This window comes from Crinia signifera, chromosome 2, assembly GCF_055691185.1.
Source record: "Crinia signifera chromosome 2, ASM5569118v1, whole genome shotgun sequence".
NCBI lineage: Eukaryota > Metazoa > Chordata > Amphibia > Anura > Myobatrachidae > Crinia > Crinia signifera.
The window spans coordinates 263,949,463-263,965,367 of record NC_139218.1 but is presented as its reverse complement, the minus strand read 5'-3'; the positions used below and the strand labels follow the sequence as shown (position 1 = coordinate 263,965,367).

The 15,905-nt window shown below is 45.1% G+C and overlaps 1 protein-coding gene across 2 annotated transcripts in view; it reads right to left on the bottom strand.

Moving 5' to 3' along the window:
* Nucleotides 1-8,836, bottom strand: part of AFF3 (ALF transcription elongation factor 3) — a 361,456-nt gene extending 352,620 nt beyond the window's left edge. For both annotated transcript variants that reach the window (XM_083168505.1, XM_083168508.1), the window contains exon 1: nucleotides 8,447-8,836. In XM_083168505.1, coding sequence (XP_083024631.1) covers nucleotides 8,447-8,499 — 53 coding nt within the window. In that variant the 5' untranslated portion in view covers nucleotides 8,500-8,836. The remainder of the gene's footprint in view (nucleotides 1-8,446) is intronic.
* Between the last annotated feature and the right edge of the window lie 7,069 nt (nucleotides 8,837-15,905).

The following is a 15,905-nucleotide window of genomic DNA, read 5'->3' as shown; positions in this document are numbered from 1 at the left end:
ATAATTGAAGTATAGTTAAATATTGCACCCAAAAGAAGAACAGTAGCTGTGAGCAACATTTTTAGCAGATATTTTGAGGCTCTCTCACAGTTGGCACTCAGAATTCCACTGTTTTAAGTTTTGAACACAGAAAGACATATATGTACTATATCAGGCAGATGCGGCCCGTGCTGTCATTTCAAGCGACCCGCAGCCTCCAGCTGGAAGTGGGCAAAGCATCAGATCACAGGACACTAAAGGTGGGGCCCCGGCGAGCGCGCCTTTGCCTTGGTGTCTGCTGCAGTGAGGAGATGCCGGCCGCCACAGTCAGATGTGTTTGGCGTCCTACCCCTGTTGCTGCAATCGTATATAACCCTACTCCACAATCACAGTGACCGCAGTATTTGGGGAGGGGGGCAGCAAGGGGGAAGCTTGCTCCCGTAACATGCAGAGTGGAGGAGGCCAGCAGCGGGAGCCCAAGCATCTCCTGGCTGGGGGACATACAGTGAATGGGGGCAGAGTGGGGAACCATTCTGATGTGATTAATGATTCAAAGAATGTCAGGCTGAATGGTCAGCCCCACACATTTACACTTCACCAAATCTGGCCCTTGTCGCAAAAAGTTTGGACACCCCTGTTCAATATTACGTTATACTGTTTTGTACTGTCATAAGCATGCAGACCTGCTGTACCTTATGCACTTTCTTATAACCTGCAACGCTATATTCTGTTATCATTCAGAATAATCTCTACAATACTGGTTTAAATGCAGTGCTGTTATATCCTCTGTCACTGTACACTTATCTCTGTGTGACTGCTTATAAGCATTATAGGAAAAATTTGGGAGGCAGCTTTTGAGTGACACTGGCTGGAGGTAGATAAAGAGATTATTAGCCTTGTGCATAATATCAGACACAGTTTTCTTGCATAAACTCTCCAGCCTTTAGCTGGAAGTATAAATTTCCCCATTGTGAATCTAAGAAGAGAGTATGAACACAAACGTTTCAAATTATGATAAAATATTAGTTACATTTAAATGACACTAAAGAGTGACTTTTGCATGCCACTGATAGCATGCATTTCATTATCTCAACATTATTAATCTAACACAGATGTATTGTACAATGAGCCATCACTGAACCAGCACTTTCCTCTAATAAGCCTTATGTTGATGTAAGATATTTAAACCTGCTCTGCTTGTGAACGCTTTGATCACAGCAGGGCCAACATGCAGAAGCTGCTTAGTTGTTTTCCCAGCATGCTCTGCAAGTAAGCAATATGCAAAGGTCAGGAGAAAATTAGCAAAGCAAGTGTCAGTCTTATGCTGAGAGTACGCATCATTACCATGTATCCACCAAATGTTAACATGATCCAGGATTAAGAGGAAAGTGCTGTTTTCATTATAGCTTTAAAAAACATTAGAAGCATAGCATGTGTTATAGTGCCTATTTTAAACTACATCGATAACTTTCATGGCCACAGCGGAGGTTGAAAATAGATAATAATTTCAATGCTATTTGGAGTATAGCCTATGTAATAACTGTACCAATTTGCCAATTTTTTTTTATTGTAGGCTATAGTGGGTATGAACAATTCTTGTGGAGAGTAACAGGAGAAATCATGGCCACAAACATGCTCCTTTGATCTGATTGGTCGGCCAGTGCATACAAATATCAGACTCAGGGCCAGATGCACTAAGCCTAAGCTTCAAAAAGTGATAAAATGGAGAGTGATAAATAACCAACCAATCAGCTCCTGCCTAACATTTTTCAAACCCGCCCTGTAGCATGGCAGTTCGGAGCTGATTGACTGGCTGTTTATCACTCTCCATTAATTTTTGAAGCTTATAGTGCATCTGGCCCTCAATCTCCTCATATTGGGACTGATTCAGTATGGAATGTTAAGCTGAGGAAAAGCAGTTGCCTGCAATCAAAAAAAGAAAAAACACCCTTAGCAAAATTACTAATGCATTCGCAGATCCATTGGCAAAAAAATGGAACATCGAAGAATACTTTCAATATGAATAAAGCCCCATACACTAGGCAGATATTTTAAAAGATATCGCTCAGAAAGGGGCTTCTGAGCAATATCTTTTAAAAGATCTTTTAGTATGTATGCTCTTGCGCATCATTAATGACCCCCTCTGTCAGCTAAATATGCAGGCCAAATTGTCTATATAGCCAACAACCCACATGTCCAGCTGGTCCCGTCCATGGTGATTCAGTTTAAGGTTTCCACAAATCTGCTAAAGAAACAGGCTAGAAGAAGAGGTCATTGCTGAAGACCCACCCCAAAAACGCCTTGGCATGACTGCGTCTTGACAAACACACTTAGAAAATGAAATTTGTCTGCCCCTAAATCACGGGTGTCAAACACAAGGCCCGCGGGCCAAATCCGGCCCGCCAGACTTCGTCATGTGGCCCGCGCAGCCGCCGCCGCCACCACCCACCCCCCCCTGGCGCCGATTACATTACTGCGGGAAGCCATCACAGTGTGAGTGTCACATCACATTCAGTGACACTCACATGACGACTCGAGACTGAGAGACATACCTAACAACGTGAGGAAGCCGGGTGACACAGTCACTCCGCCGCGGCGCTCGCTGGGAGGAGGAGGGAGGCAGGACAGTGGACACAGACTTGTTAGTGTCACTGTGTGACGTGCCCGACTCCTCCCCGGCTCCTCCTGCGGGCAGCGGCTACGGCGCTGCCATGTGTGACACACGCCCGCCTGACAGCAGTGACACCGTGGCGTGCATGCTGCTGCGGCTGCCTGTCGGACTTGGACGCCGGCGGTGAGCTGCCTCCTGCCTGTGGTGCCGCGCTGCGCAGCAGTGGCATCAGTTGGTTCAGTATCTTTACTGTAAGTTCGGCAGTGGGGTGGGCACAGTTGTGTTGTCTCTTGTTGTCCAGTCCAGAGTCCGTGGCCGGGCAGGCAGAGAGCCAGGCCAGCAGCACACAGCCGCAGCCTGAGCCCACAAATCTGCAGTGCGGCTGCCTGTGTCCAGGGTCATTATCATTATCTGTCCCACTGTCACCACCAGTCCAGAACTCTAGCGAGAGTCCTGCAAACCCAGAGGCCCAGGTCACCTGCTGGGCGATCTGACGTCACTGTGCCCTGTCCCAGGCCCCCAGCCAATCTCCCTGCTAGTTATTACTTACATTATTACAAAAAACAGTAATAATTGAATGCAGTGACAATAATTTATGATAATAAAGAGTGGACACATAGTCCTACAGATACAACCGGCCCTTTGAGGGTGACCAAACTGCTGATGCGGCCCCCGATGAATTTGAGTTTGACACCCCTGCCCTAAATGCTGGCTTCCTGTCAATCAAAATGCGACTGCTATGCATACAGATATATATATATATATATATATATATTTATTTATTCACAAATTGCTACATATTTCCATGGCTAAGTCATCTGCATTTTTGGACAAACATATAGAAATCCAGTGTAGCAGACAATTTGGTACTTATGTATTATCACGGCACCAGGCTACGCTACATTTTCAGCTTAGGCTTAGCTACGTTGTCAGCGTAGCCCAATGGCTGCCTAGCGTAGTGTCCCCGCGGCAGCCCTGTGTAGTCAGCGTAGTGTCCCCCTCAGGCAGCGTAGTCCCCGTACTGTTCTCCGTGAGCTGCAGTTCTGTCTCCGGTGTCCCTGGCAAGCTTAGTGAGCGCCTCTCAAACAGTGCCGGTAACCGTCAGATCCCCTGCGCTGGTGGACGCCGGCAGAGAGACAATCATGCGGGCACCGGCGGAGAGGCGCTCCATCTGCCTGAGACGCAAGAGCGGACACTGAGGAAGCTCCACCCCCAGCGAAACGGCCGTCTGACCAAGCCGCATTAGCGGCTCACCCCCACTCCATGCCGCACTGACGGCTCATTGCAGATCTGGACCTGAGATGACAAAAGACTGGGCGGAGGCCACTAGGTAAGCGGCGGTACCCGCTACTTCTTACCATTGTAATATTGCAATTACTTCAGCTGTCATACCACAAACGGCAGTTCCTTTCCCCACCCTTGTCTCTATTCTCTGGTTCTATACTAGATTACTATTTTTCCACCTACCTACTCACGCAGATAGGAGGCAGGTGCCGCTCATCTGCTATGAATGCTTAAATCGCATAGCACATAGCAGAAAGCAGCACACCTACCCCCAAGAGTAAGACGCCTATTTTACTATATCCCTCTTTCCCTAGGGGTACTCTCATCTGCAAAAAAGTATTGATTAGCACTTAACCCTGCACTGTTACCATAACAACAGGGTATTTGCACTACTAAAAGGGAGAAAGCAGACACCCCACTTTTCCTAACACAGGGGTGAATTTATGAAGCTTGGAGAAGTGTTATCTATCCCCATAAAGAACGTTATGAGCAAGGTGATAATGGTTCAGCCAATCAGCTCTTACTTGTCAATTTACATATTGTAGCTGATTGGCTGAACCATTATCACCTTGCTCATAACGTTCTTTATGGGGATAGATAACACTTCTCCAAGCTTCATAAATTCACCCCTCAGACACTCTGTACATACAGCTAAAAAATTGCCGAACGCTCACTGACTCTCAGAGAACCAGGACGGTTGAGAGAGTCAGCAGCAGCTTCTGCAATCTTTACAACTGTGAGTGTCACTTATCTACGATATATATCTTTATTTGACACCCCCTCACTAGTAATGGTTACCTATGCAATCATATACCTAGATTGGCTCTGTATCTCTAACTTTGTCACACTAAGCAGTTTGGCATAACTAATTAATTGTTAATTGACTCATCCGATACTGCTTAGGCTAAAAGGGATAACATCCGGACTGCACCAGAGAAGAACAATTTCTCTCTGGCCTATTATTTTGATATGTATTTCGCTTAAAACTTCCTTACCACAGATGATAGGAACAAGAGAATTTGAATCTGAAAACTCGGCTGATTTACAATAAATAGCCCTGTTTGTCTGATCATTACTGTTTCCTATCAGGCTACTTCTGTGGTTTAAATTAACAGTTGAATACAAATGTATTCTATAATATTCAATATCATTCAACTGTTCATCTTTAATGTTTGATGTCTGTCTGTATGTCCAAAAAACATTTTTAACGTAACCATTAAAAGTTAAATTTTATTAAAAACCCTTTTTTTGACATTTAAGGAGTGCCCCCAAACAAAAGAGAGTACTTTTCTTCTTCACTTTCGATACATTACCCTTACTCTCAGGGGAGCACCGCCACGTCACTATCTACCAATTATATGGCTAAATTGATGTAAAGTCACTGTGGTAACTTATTTCAGAACAAGACCCTACGATACTACCAATACAACTTAGTGTTACTTGTGCTCAGGTCTATCCCCTCCCATATCCTCTCCCATTGATACACATATTACTTCGACAGTAAGGATGGGCCCCTTCAGCTCTGGGCCCCATAGCAGCTGCACCCCTTGCACCTATAGTAGCTACACCCCTGGTTAGGGGTTCGGTAGTGCGTGCTTCTAGTGCACAAAGGGGGGTGCGGTGCGCAAATGCGTCTCATGCACAATAAAGGATGCATTTGCCAGTGCTCCATGTTACATACTGGAAAATGCCTCCATTTCAAACCCCCACTATCCATGTCAGCCTGAAACGTGGCAAGCCTTCCTGTATATAGTATACCAGAACTTAATGGATTTAACCCATTGTGGGGCTGCCATGAAAGTATGAGAAAAATAGTTTTGAGTAAATAGGCAAAATTTTAATGTAAGCGTTTTTTTTTTATTTACTTACGTTGCATCTTTGCGAGCAAACATATTATGGTTTATTTTAAATTCAAATGTTACTGCTGTCCTTGTCACCACCAAGCTTATGTATTCATTAATGTGTCTCAAATAGTCCATAAATGAGGAAAATTTGTATGAAATGTCCTGCTTCCTGCTAATAGTACATAGCCACAAACCATAAGATTATGCAGAAACCTCAGTTTCTACATAATTGCATGGAAAATGGAAATGGCTGATACGACAAATATGGACAAAAGTGAATGAATGCCTCATAGGTTGAAAGCAGTTTATACCATTTGAAGATGGTGTAAACTAAAGCTGGGTACACACCTACAGATTTGTCTGTCCAATTTATCTGGTTAGAACAAACATCTGCTAATGGATTGGAGCATATGAGAATCGAAATTTGGTCCCAAACACTGAAAAACAGACAATGGTCATGTATCTGAACAATTGTTTTTGTCCATTTTTAAGCATTTGGAAGTTAATGGTTAATTGTCATTTGCTCCCATATATTATTAGATTTTTGGTACCACCAGACAGATTCATCTTTAGGTGTGTATCCAGCTTTACAGAGCCAAACTGAAATGCAAATGGTGCATAGGAGTTACATCGCAGTTCCCATTGATAATGTGACTTCAATCTGCAGCTCTAATTATCTTTCTGCTGTAGATTTCTGTGAAACCTCTGTATTAGGCTATTAGTACATAGCAACAATTTATAACATAATAAAGAAACTGAAGTTTCTCCAAAATGTTATGAAAAAAGAAAACCGGTACATATGTTAGTTGGGTGCACACTATAGTTAGTACGCTCATACCCCCACTATCCATGTTGGCATGGAGTTGATTTTATATAGTGTGGCGAGCGCAGCGAGCCACCGAGCCGGAAGCATGGCGAGCGGATGCCTAAAACTAAGCAAATAGCTTAGTGGGCGCCCAACTAACATATAAGTACCAGAAAACTTATTGATAACTATGCTTATTATTTGTATAATAAACACTTTACAAACACATTCCAAAATAAAATGATGAAATGTAACAGTTTATTCTGATATTGCAGTGTTATGAACTGGGTATAGCAAGCTGTTTCCTGTAAACTTTAATGTGGATATCTCCTGTAATGAGTGAGTCCCTGCCTCTCACCCACTGTTTTTCCCTGCCACACTCTGCCTCCCCGTCACCCTCTGCCATGTTGCATATTGTGAACTTGGGTTGGGATGAAAGAGGGGGGTCCAAATTATGGGATACGGTCGTATTGTCGAAACCACTTAGGTCGACAGTCATTAGGTCTACACCGTTGGGTCAACAGGTGGCAAGGTCGACAGGTGTCTAGGTCGACATGGGTGAAGGTCAACAGGTGCCGAGGTCGACATGGGACAATGTCGACATGGTTTTAGGTCGACACGGGTTATTTCGACAGGTCGGAAGGTCGACATGTTTTTTTTTACTGTTTTTTTGAGCCAACATGTACCGACAGGTGGTATTTCATGCCCTACCATCCACTAGGGCGTGGTGGGAGAATAAAATAGTGTGCGAGCCCAGCGAGGCATCGTGAGCGTAGCGAGCGATGCGAGGGGCTGCGGTTGACTTCCAACTGTGTCCATGTCGACATTCGGCTAAAAAAAAACCATGTCGACCCAACAGTGTCAACCTAATGATTGCCGACCTAAGTGATGTCGACAATACGATCCACACCTGAGCTCACCACCCACAAGTCCCACCACTGGTCTGTGATACTGTACACTAAAAACCCTTTCACATCGCCAAAATAACCACGATCAGACCCAGGTTGTTGCCAGGTCTACCTGGGTGAACGTGCGGTGTGAAAGCACCAAATCTTATAACCTGGGTTTAATGTGAATGTGCCGGAAACAGGTCTGACCAGGGTTCGCGATGTGAAAGAGGTATACAGTAACATGTCTGTGTAACTCTCTACACAAACATATCTATGCCCCCTATGTGTACACTTATGCAGCCCACACACGCACCGATTCCAGCGTGCGTTGTGGGCTTAACTAGCACACACAGCATCGCATCGTATGCCTTGTGCATACGATGTGCATGCGATGCGATGCTGTGCTAGAAAAAGCTAGTACAAAAAGTATGTGCAAGCACATACTTTTTGTACTGTACGATGAGGTGCCGCGGGAGCGCGCACCCCATCGTACAGCATCGCACCGCCGGCATCGGCGCGTGTGTGGGCTGCATTATAAACACATCTGGGCCCTTTGGCCATTACACATGTTAAGTCATTTACTAGTGCAATGTGTACCTAGTGAATAAGAAATCAGACTTGTACAACTACTATTTCCTGAGTACTTTCTTGGCTGAGCAAAGAAAGAAAATCTGCAAACATTGCTACAGTATAGTACAGTATGCATCTGGTTATATTCTGGTATAGCTGCCATCTGACCCTCTCCGCATTTTGAGTCACGATGGTGGTGGGAGCAGCTACAAAACAAATGATAACCTCTCTGCCCCCAGTGGTCCAGTTTTCAGTAGCACAGCGCCCACTGCTGGTGCGTATCAGGAACTGGGCACATCTCTGTGAGGACCGCGCTTACCTATAGCAGCACCAATGGCATCTCTGGAAACGTAACTCCCTGCCCCGGAGGCTGCTCACTTTCCTCCTGCCGCCACCACAGAAAGTGAGAACCCCAGCAGCGCATTGTATACTGTAGCGGGCAATGGCCCTGCTATGTACTCACCACAGCTCCTCCAGGTCCCATTCCTGCAGCAACGCCAAGTCAAAGGTGTCCATAGTAGTCCAGGGGGAAGGTGACTCTTCCAGTACCGCTCACATGGCAGCAGCAGCGCACGCCGGCCGGTACAACGCAGTCCCCGATCGCAGCGCTCAGCGTCTCCTGTGCTGCACTCTGCAAGCAGCAGTAGCAGCACAAAGAGCCCCAGAGATACTTCCGTGTCGCTGCAGAGCTGCCTGCTCCGTCTCTCTCCTTCCCTCTCGCCCTGTGCTGAATTAGCAGCAGCAGCTGCCAGACTGTCAGGTACAACCTATCAGCATCCTACTCACTAATGTCTCCCCAGCTTCCACCAGGGGAAGGAGGAAAGTGACTGACATCTGCTCACCTCACAGTCATTCTAAACACTAGTCACAGTCACAGAGCAATATCCTATCCCAGTGTCGCATGCCTCCTTGCTGGAAGTGTAGTCTATTTGCATATAATAATATCAATAATAATTATGCATTACTATTGGTATCCTAGTAATGCATTTTAGCCCCCATAAACACCCTGTTATAGCAATTTTAGCCATTTGGTCATTATTGGGCTATTCAATTCCATTTCTCAATGCCAAAATAATTACCCATTTACGGCTGATAACGCATGTGAAATGGGATAAGCTCCCATGTGTTAGCGCGTCTCCAAGAGCTGTTCCGATTTCCGCTTCTCACGGATTATGCTTTAGGTGCCGTGTCGAAGTATAATTCACAATAAGTGCAAAATATAGGGAGCTAATGAAATAGCCCCTGGTGAATCCATTAGCTGCGGTTATTTTATGCAAGTATTTGGATTTCACTACATATATATGTATATATATATATATTTTATACACTGATGTGAATGTTCAAATATTCTCTGTAAAGCACTGCTTTGCTATATATATAAGCGCTGCTTTACTATATGTATGCGCTATATATATATATATATATATATATATATATATATATATATATAGGGGTCAGTTCAGCTCCGTGTTTTTTAACATGCTTTTACCTTTTCTAGCATATACACTTTAACCTGCACTATTCACATACCGATATGCGCATTCCCTACATGGGTTAAAGCGCTCTTAAGACAGCTTTGATCCCTCACTGCCTCCGTCCACACGCAGGGACGGACGCTACCCCGGTTACCAGGACAACTGACTGATGTCAGCAGCCAGGTGACCGCACACGCTGTAATCAGCCGTCTCCCGCGCTCAACACTGCTGCGGTATCACGTAAGTGTTTCCCTACTTAAATGCACTGTGTTACTACAATCTGTTTTTCTGTTTTGCACTTCACGTTTGTGTTCCCTGTGTTTTGAGTTATGTCAGTGGTCTTGAGGAAGGGGCGTCAGCTCCGAAACCGTTGACCATGTAAAACTGACAATTTCTTCACTATTATGCTTTAAATACAAGTTATCCACGTTTTTTTGAGTGCCGCCTCCTGTTTTCAATTATTTGGAAATCGTCCTTTTATATATATATATATATATATATATACAGTGCCGGATTTGTGCCTAGGCCCCTGAGGCACGGGCCTCAGGGCGGCACCAATTAATGGTGGCAGGCAGGCTGACATTCTGTTAAATAGAGGCATGGCAGAGCAGGTGGGCAGCGGTGAGTGACGAGTGGAGCCGCTTCCGCCATGATTTATCATATGTCGTGGCAGCGCCGCTCGTCAACCACCGCTGCCCACCCGCTCTGCCATGCACTATACATCACCGGTAATCTGCAGGGTCCGATGGTCCTCCTGCACGTCCGGCATTTGGCTTAGGCTCACTGCCGCCTGCGCCCATTGGCTACCCTATACACACAGCCTATTGGCTGCTGAGTAGCCATTTGGCGGGTACAGCAGATGAGCTGAGCGGCGCACAGTTCCCTGCGCTCAGTCAGTCAGTCACAGTGTGAGACTGAGAGAGACTGACTGAGACACCTCTAATAAAGATCCTCCAACTGCCGGCCACCCTCCCTCCGGGTCCGCTACAGTTAAATTTGAGTGAAATAAATAAATATATATGGGAACGGGTGCAATGGGCCAAATTCTTCCCTAAACCCACCGGGCCAATACACCGATCCAGCCATCGCAATCATAAATGGGTGCATTGATAAGGTTTGGAGTGTAATAAGTTGAAGAATAAAGACTGAGATAAAGATTTGCCATGTTAAAGTGTACAATTTACTCAATAAATTGTGAAAAAATATATACGTGTACATAGAAGTACAATAAAAAAATAAAAATAAGATTAAAAAATAAGTTCTGATTCAAACTGATAATTGTTTGGATGGGGGTGGGTTTCGAAAAAAATCTATAGGTGGGTGGAGGTATGGATATTGTGGGCATAATTGGTGTTTGGTACACCTACAGGGGGTCCTCAATTGATGGGATTTTCAGTACAGTGTCACGGTCACAGTGTCACCATAGCGGGAATCCCAATTGGGGTCCAGGTTGTCTTTCAGGGACCCTTTACAATCCCGTAGGTCTCTCCTCCTTGAGCCTACAGTCTCCCTTAATGATAGTCAATCACTGAGGGAGACCGTAGGCTCCAGGAGAAGAGACCAACGGAATTGTAAAGGGACCCCTAAAAGACCACCTGAACCCCAATTGGAAATACCCCTATAGTGACACTGAAGTGAAAATTTCTCATCATCTGGGTACCCCCTGTAGGTGTACCAAACACCAATTATGCCCACAATATCCATACCCCCTCCACCTATAGATTGGTTTCGCAACTCGCCCCCACCCGAACAATTATCAGTTTGAATCAGAATTTATTTTTTAATCCTACTTTCATTTCTTGATTTTACTTCTATGTACACATATTTATTTCACAATTTATTGAGTAAATTGTACACTATAACGTGACAAATCTTCATTTCAGTCTTATTCTTCAACTTCTTACACTAATAACTTCAAACAAATACATGCAGCGCTCATGCCCATCGACCAAACATTATCCATGAACCAAAAGAGTCTGGGAAACCCTTAAGGCAGAGCAGTGCCTGATATCCAACTGACTCACAGGGTGAGTGCAGTGTACCCACTTTGTATTGATCAACGGGTGCATTGGCCAGGACAAAGATTTCTTAGTGCAACTGGCCGGGGTGCGCAGAGATGGATATGGGAAAAAAAGAAAAGCCGGTACATTAGGTACAGTTTTTATTAGCCGGTACAGACTGTTAAATAAACGGCAAATTATTTTTTGATGTGTTTGTGTGTGTTACTGTTTTTGTGTGTGTGTTGTAGTGTATGTGGTTGTGTGTGTTGTGTTGTATGTATCTGTCCAATGCATAAGTGTGTGAGGTGTGCTATGTATATACAGTATGTGTGTGTTGTGCCTTTGTGTATCTGTGCAGTGTTTAAGTATGTGTTTTGTGTGTTGTACTGTTTTTTGGGTGTGTGTGGTTAATGTGGGTGTGTGTTGCGCTGTTAGAGGTATGTTATGTGTGTGTGTTGTGTATATCTGCCCAATGTGTAAGTGCATAAGGTGTGCTACGTATAAATGTGTGTGTAGTGTGCTGTGTGTATCTGTGCAATGTTTGTGTGTGTTCTTTGTATTGTACTGTTTTTGGGTGCGTGTTGTAGCGTATGTGGGTGTGTGTTGTACCGTGAGTGGTGTGTTATGTGTGTGTGTGTTGTGTTATGTGTATCTGCTGACTGTGAGGTGCGCTACATATATATGTGCGTGTAGTGTGCTGTGCGTATACTGACAATGCTTAAGTGTGTGTGTTCTGTGTGTTTCTGTATTTGCACAATGTTTAAGTGTGTGTTTGTTGTACTGTTCTTGGGTGTGTGTTGTAGTGTACTGTATATGGGTTTGTGTTGTACTGCATGTGGTGTGTTATGTGTGTGTTTTGTTGTGTGTATCTGTCCAATGTGTAAGTGTGTGAGGTGCGCTACCTATATATATGTGTGTGTTATGTGCATACGTGGTGTACTGTGTGTGTGTGCGTGTACAATATGTACGCGTGTGTGATGTGTGGTCTAGCAGGAGCAGCACCACATTGTAGAGATGTGTTTCACTGGGAACACACCTTTGGCCGGTGGGACTAGGCATCAGATACCCGTGCCAACAGAAGAGAGGCTGCGGCTCTTCAAATTTGACAATAACCATGAGTCAATCGGGGTTTATGGACCAGCTGCTTCTTAGGAGCTCTGCCCACTCAATCCAGCTATTATTAGCTGGTATGAGTTGAGTCCAGTAAGCTCGATCATAAAGAAACAAAGAAAAGCTCCTGAAGAGGAGCAAAAGACAGTGGGAATTGTGACAGCGACAAAAGCTCCCAACCTTATAACTTATAAATAATCCAAAATTAATAAGATGGTAAAATAATTCTCACGTGTAAACATTTTGTATGCTCCAAACTGCAGCACATAGTAGTTCTAAATTGATATTTATTCATGCAATAAATAATAATAAAACATAATAATTAGAATATTTAGAAAAATGAACTATGCAGAAAGGCAACAAATGTTTTAGAAATTGAGCTAGCAAAAACTCTACTAAAGATTTCCGTCTGTTGTAATAAATATGTATATCAGCAGCAGAGCCCAATAAACTTTCTAGAGAGATAGGCTAACGCAAATAGGGCGGTATTCAATGTGAATACCGGCGACGTGCAGCGAATCCTGTTTAGGATTCGCTGCACATTCGCCACTGCTCGCTGCGTTCCGGAGCCTCGCCGGCTCCGGTATTCAACGAGTCAGGGGCTCGCTGCCCCTGACTGGCGAATTTGAGCTCCTGCGGCGGACGCTGCAGGGAGCCTGAGGACGGTGGCAGGCAGGGAGATGGAAGTCTCCCTGCCTGCCCCAGAACGTTTGTGGGGGGGAGGTGGGCTCCCCGGGTGCCAGGCAGCACAGGCTGCCCCCCGGGGGTGCCAGCAGGGGACGGGTATATTCACTACCGATCATGGATATGTAATGATCGGGTGAAGTGAATATATGAATATCTAATGAGCGGCTCGGCCCCGGCCCCCTGCTGGCTGGTCTGTGTAAAAAAAAAAATGTTTTAATTAAATATATATTCATGTGCTTACAGCACATGAATAAAAATAGCATGCCCCTCCTCAGAATAAAATTCCAGATTTTTGGACACCAATTGTAAAAAACAAAACACTTTATTTTAAAAGTTCACATTCCACTTCACCATAAAAAGATAGCGATTGCTACTCGGTGAATCATGGCGAAAAAAACCTTGAAATGTATTCGCCATCTTGTCATTGAATAGGGTGATTCACCGTTTTAGTCAGAAATTCGCCTTACAGCACAAAATCGCCATAAAAACCTGGCGAATCAGCCTTATTGGAATACCGCCCATAGTAAAAACCTCAGTGATGACACTATTGCGATGTATCACAGCAGTGTATGGTCATCTCACCCCCTGAACCGACCATTCCGGATGGCAGGATCACATGCAATACATCACATGCGGTCTTTTTACATGTGATGCATCACATGCGACCCCGTTCCCTTCCACCTGTGGGGGGGGGGCGAGTCGGAGGTCGGCTGGGCAGCAGGTCTGACCTCAGGCTCAGGTCTGATGGGCATGGGGCTGTGAATTGGCCCCGAGGGGGATGTCAAACACATGAAATTTGGGACAAATTATCGGTCCGATCCGGGTGATATCGGCCCAAATTGGACCAGTGCAGTGGTTCACAAACTGTGTAATAGGCAAAACTATTGCTGGTGGCTTCCCATTATAAAATATGTGGACAAACAGAAGCATATTCTCTCTCACCACATAACTAACCCTAATGATGACATACTGTATAAATACAATTTACTTCATTTATTATATATATTTTTTAAATGTCTCAATAAGAAACCATTGGCCTAGGGGTGCCGTGAAAAAAATTCTGTTACTTTCGGACGCCGTGATTCAAAAAGTTTGGGAACCACTGGACTAGTGTATGAGGGCCTGAACTTTTATGAATATATGAATGACAGCTTAGGCACAGAATCTAATTTCCAAATATACTGTGGGGTTTATTTACTAAGCTGGGAGTTCTATTGAAGATGGGATGTTGCTATGGGCAACCAATCAGATTCCATCTATAATCTTGTACAATGTGCTAAATAAATAATAAGCAGATTCTGTTTGGTTGCCCATAGCAACATCGGTACTTATTTCCTAGCACAGCGCCCGCGATTTTGATTGTATTAATCGGGTCGGAAAAATCGCGTTGATCGCATCGCATGCCAACCAAATCGCATGCGATGCGATCGACACAATCTACGCGATTTTTACATTGGAATCAATGTAAAATGGTCCCTGAGACCCAATTTTACATTGATTTCAATGTAAAAAGCCCCCAAAACCCCCATTTTAAAAGCAAACCCCCCCCCCCAATGGGTGAAATGGCCGTCCATTGTTAACGCCACCCCACTATTGCCGCCAACCCGAAGTGCGGCGAGCGGCGGCGGTACGCTTCCTACGACCACGCTTCAGGCTCGGTGGCGTGCTGCGCTCGCCACACTTTATAAAATCAACTCCACGCTGACGTGGATAGTGGGGGTATGAAAAGGTCGGAGGACGCGTACTGCCGCCCCTCGCGGGCTCGCTGCGCTCACCGCCCTTCGGGTTGGCGTCAATAGTGGGGTGGCGTTAACAATGGGGGGCATTAACCATACTTTATACCCATGAGAGGGCATATACAATGAGAAATTGGCCATATTGGCCCATTTCCCATTGTTCCCTATGTAAAATCGCGTCGATCGCATCGCATGCCATTATAATGGCATGCGACCGATGCGATCAACGCAATTTCAACTTCATTCAACTTCACGATTTCAAATCATTTAACATTATTCTCTATGGGAAAATCGCGTTGATCGCGTCAGTCGCATCGCGGCCCATTATAATGGCCTGCAATGGACTCGATCCACGCGATTTTCTCTTTTACCGGCAATTAAACCTGTGATTGACAGAAAATCGCATCCATCGCGTCAATCGCATGCCTTAAGTACCTTAATCTTAAGGCATGTGATCAACCCGGCGGGCGCCGTGCTAGGAAATAAGTACCGCAACATCATATCTTCAATAGAACTTCCATATTTATAAATAAACCCCTGTAACTCTAATGCTACCCATACACTTATGCAATCAGATTCGATGCGACATCGAAGTGCGATGTCCATTGATCCCATCACATCTTATGGTGCAAAACTTGCCCCCTTTCAGCACACAATGTCACATGCCATCTTGAGAAAGCACATCGGGTGCTGGAAGAGGGCGGGCAGAGAGTGGCGCTAGTGGGCGGCGGTGGAGAGCTCAGCCAATCAGAGGGCTTCCCAATGTTTTAAACAATTCTGCCACCACTGCTGACCCCCACTGCCCGCTAGCACTACAGTGTTCGGGCGCTGGGATCCGGGCAGGGCACACAGGTGTGTGGGTGCTGGGATGGGGAAAGAAGTAGCGCTAGCAGGCGGTGAGGGTCAGCGATGGC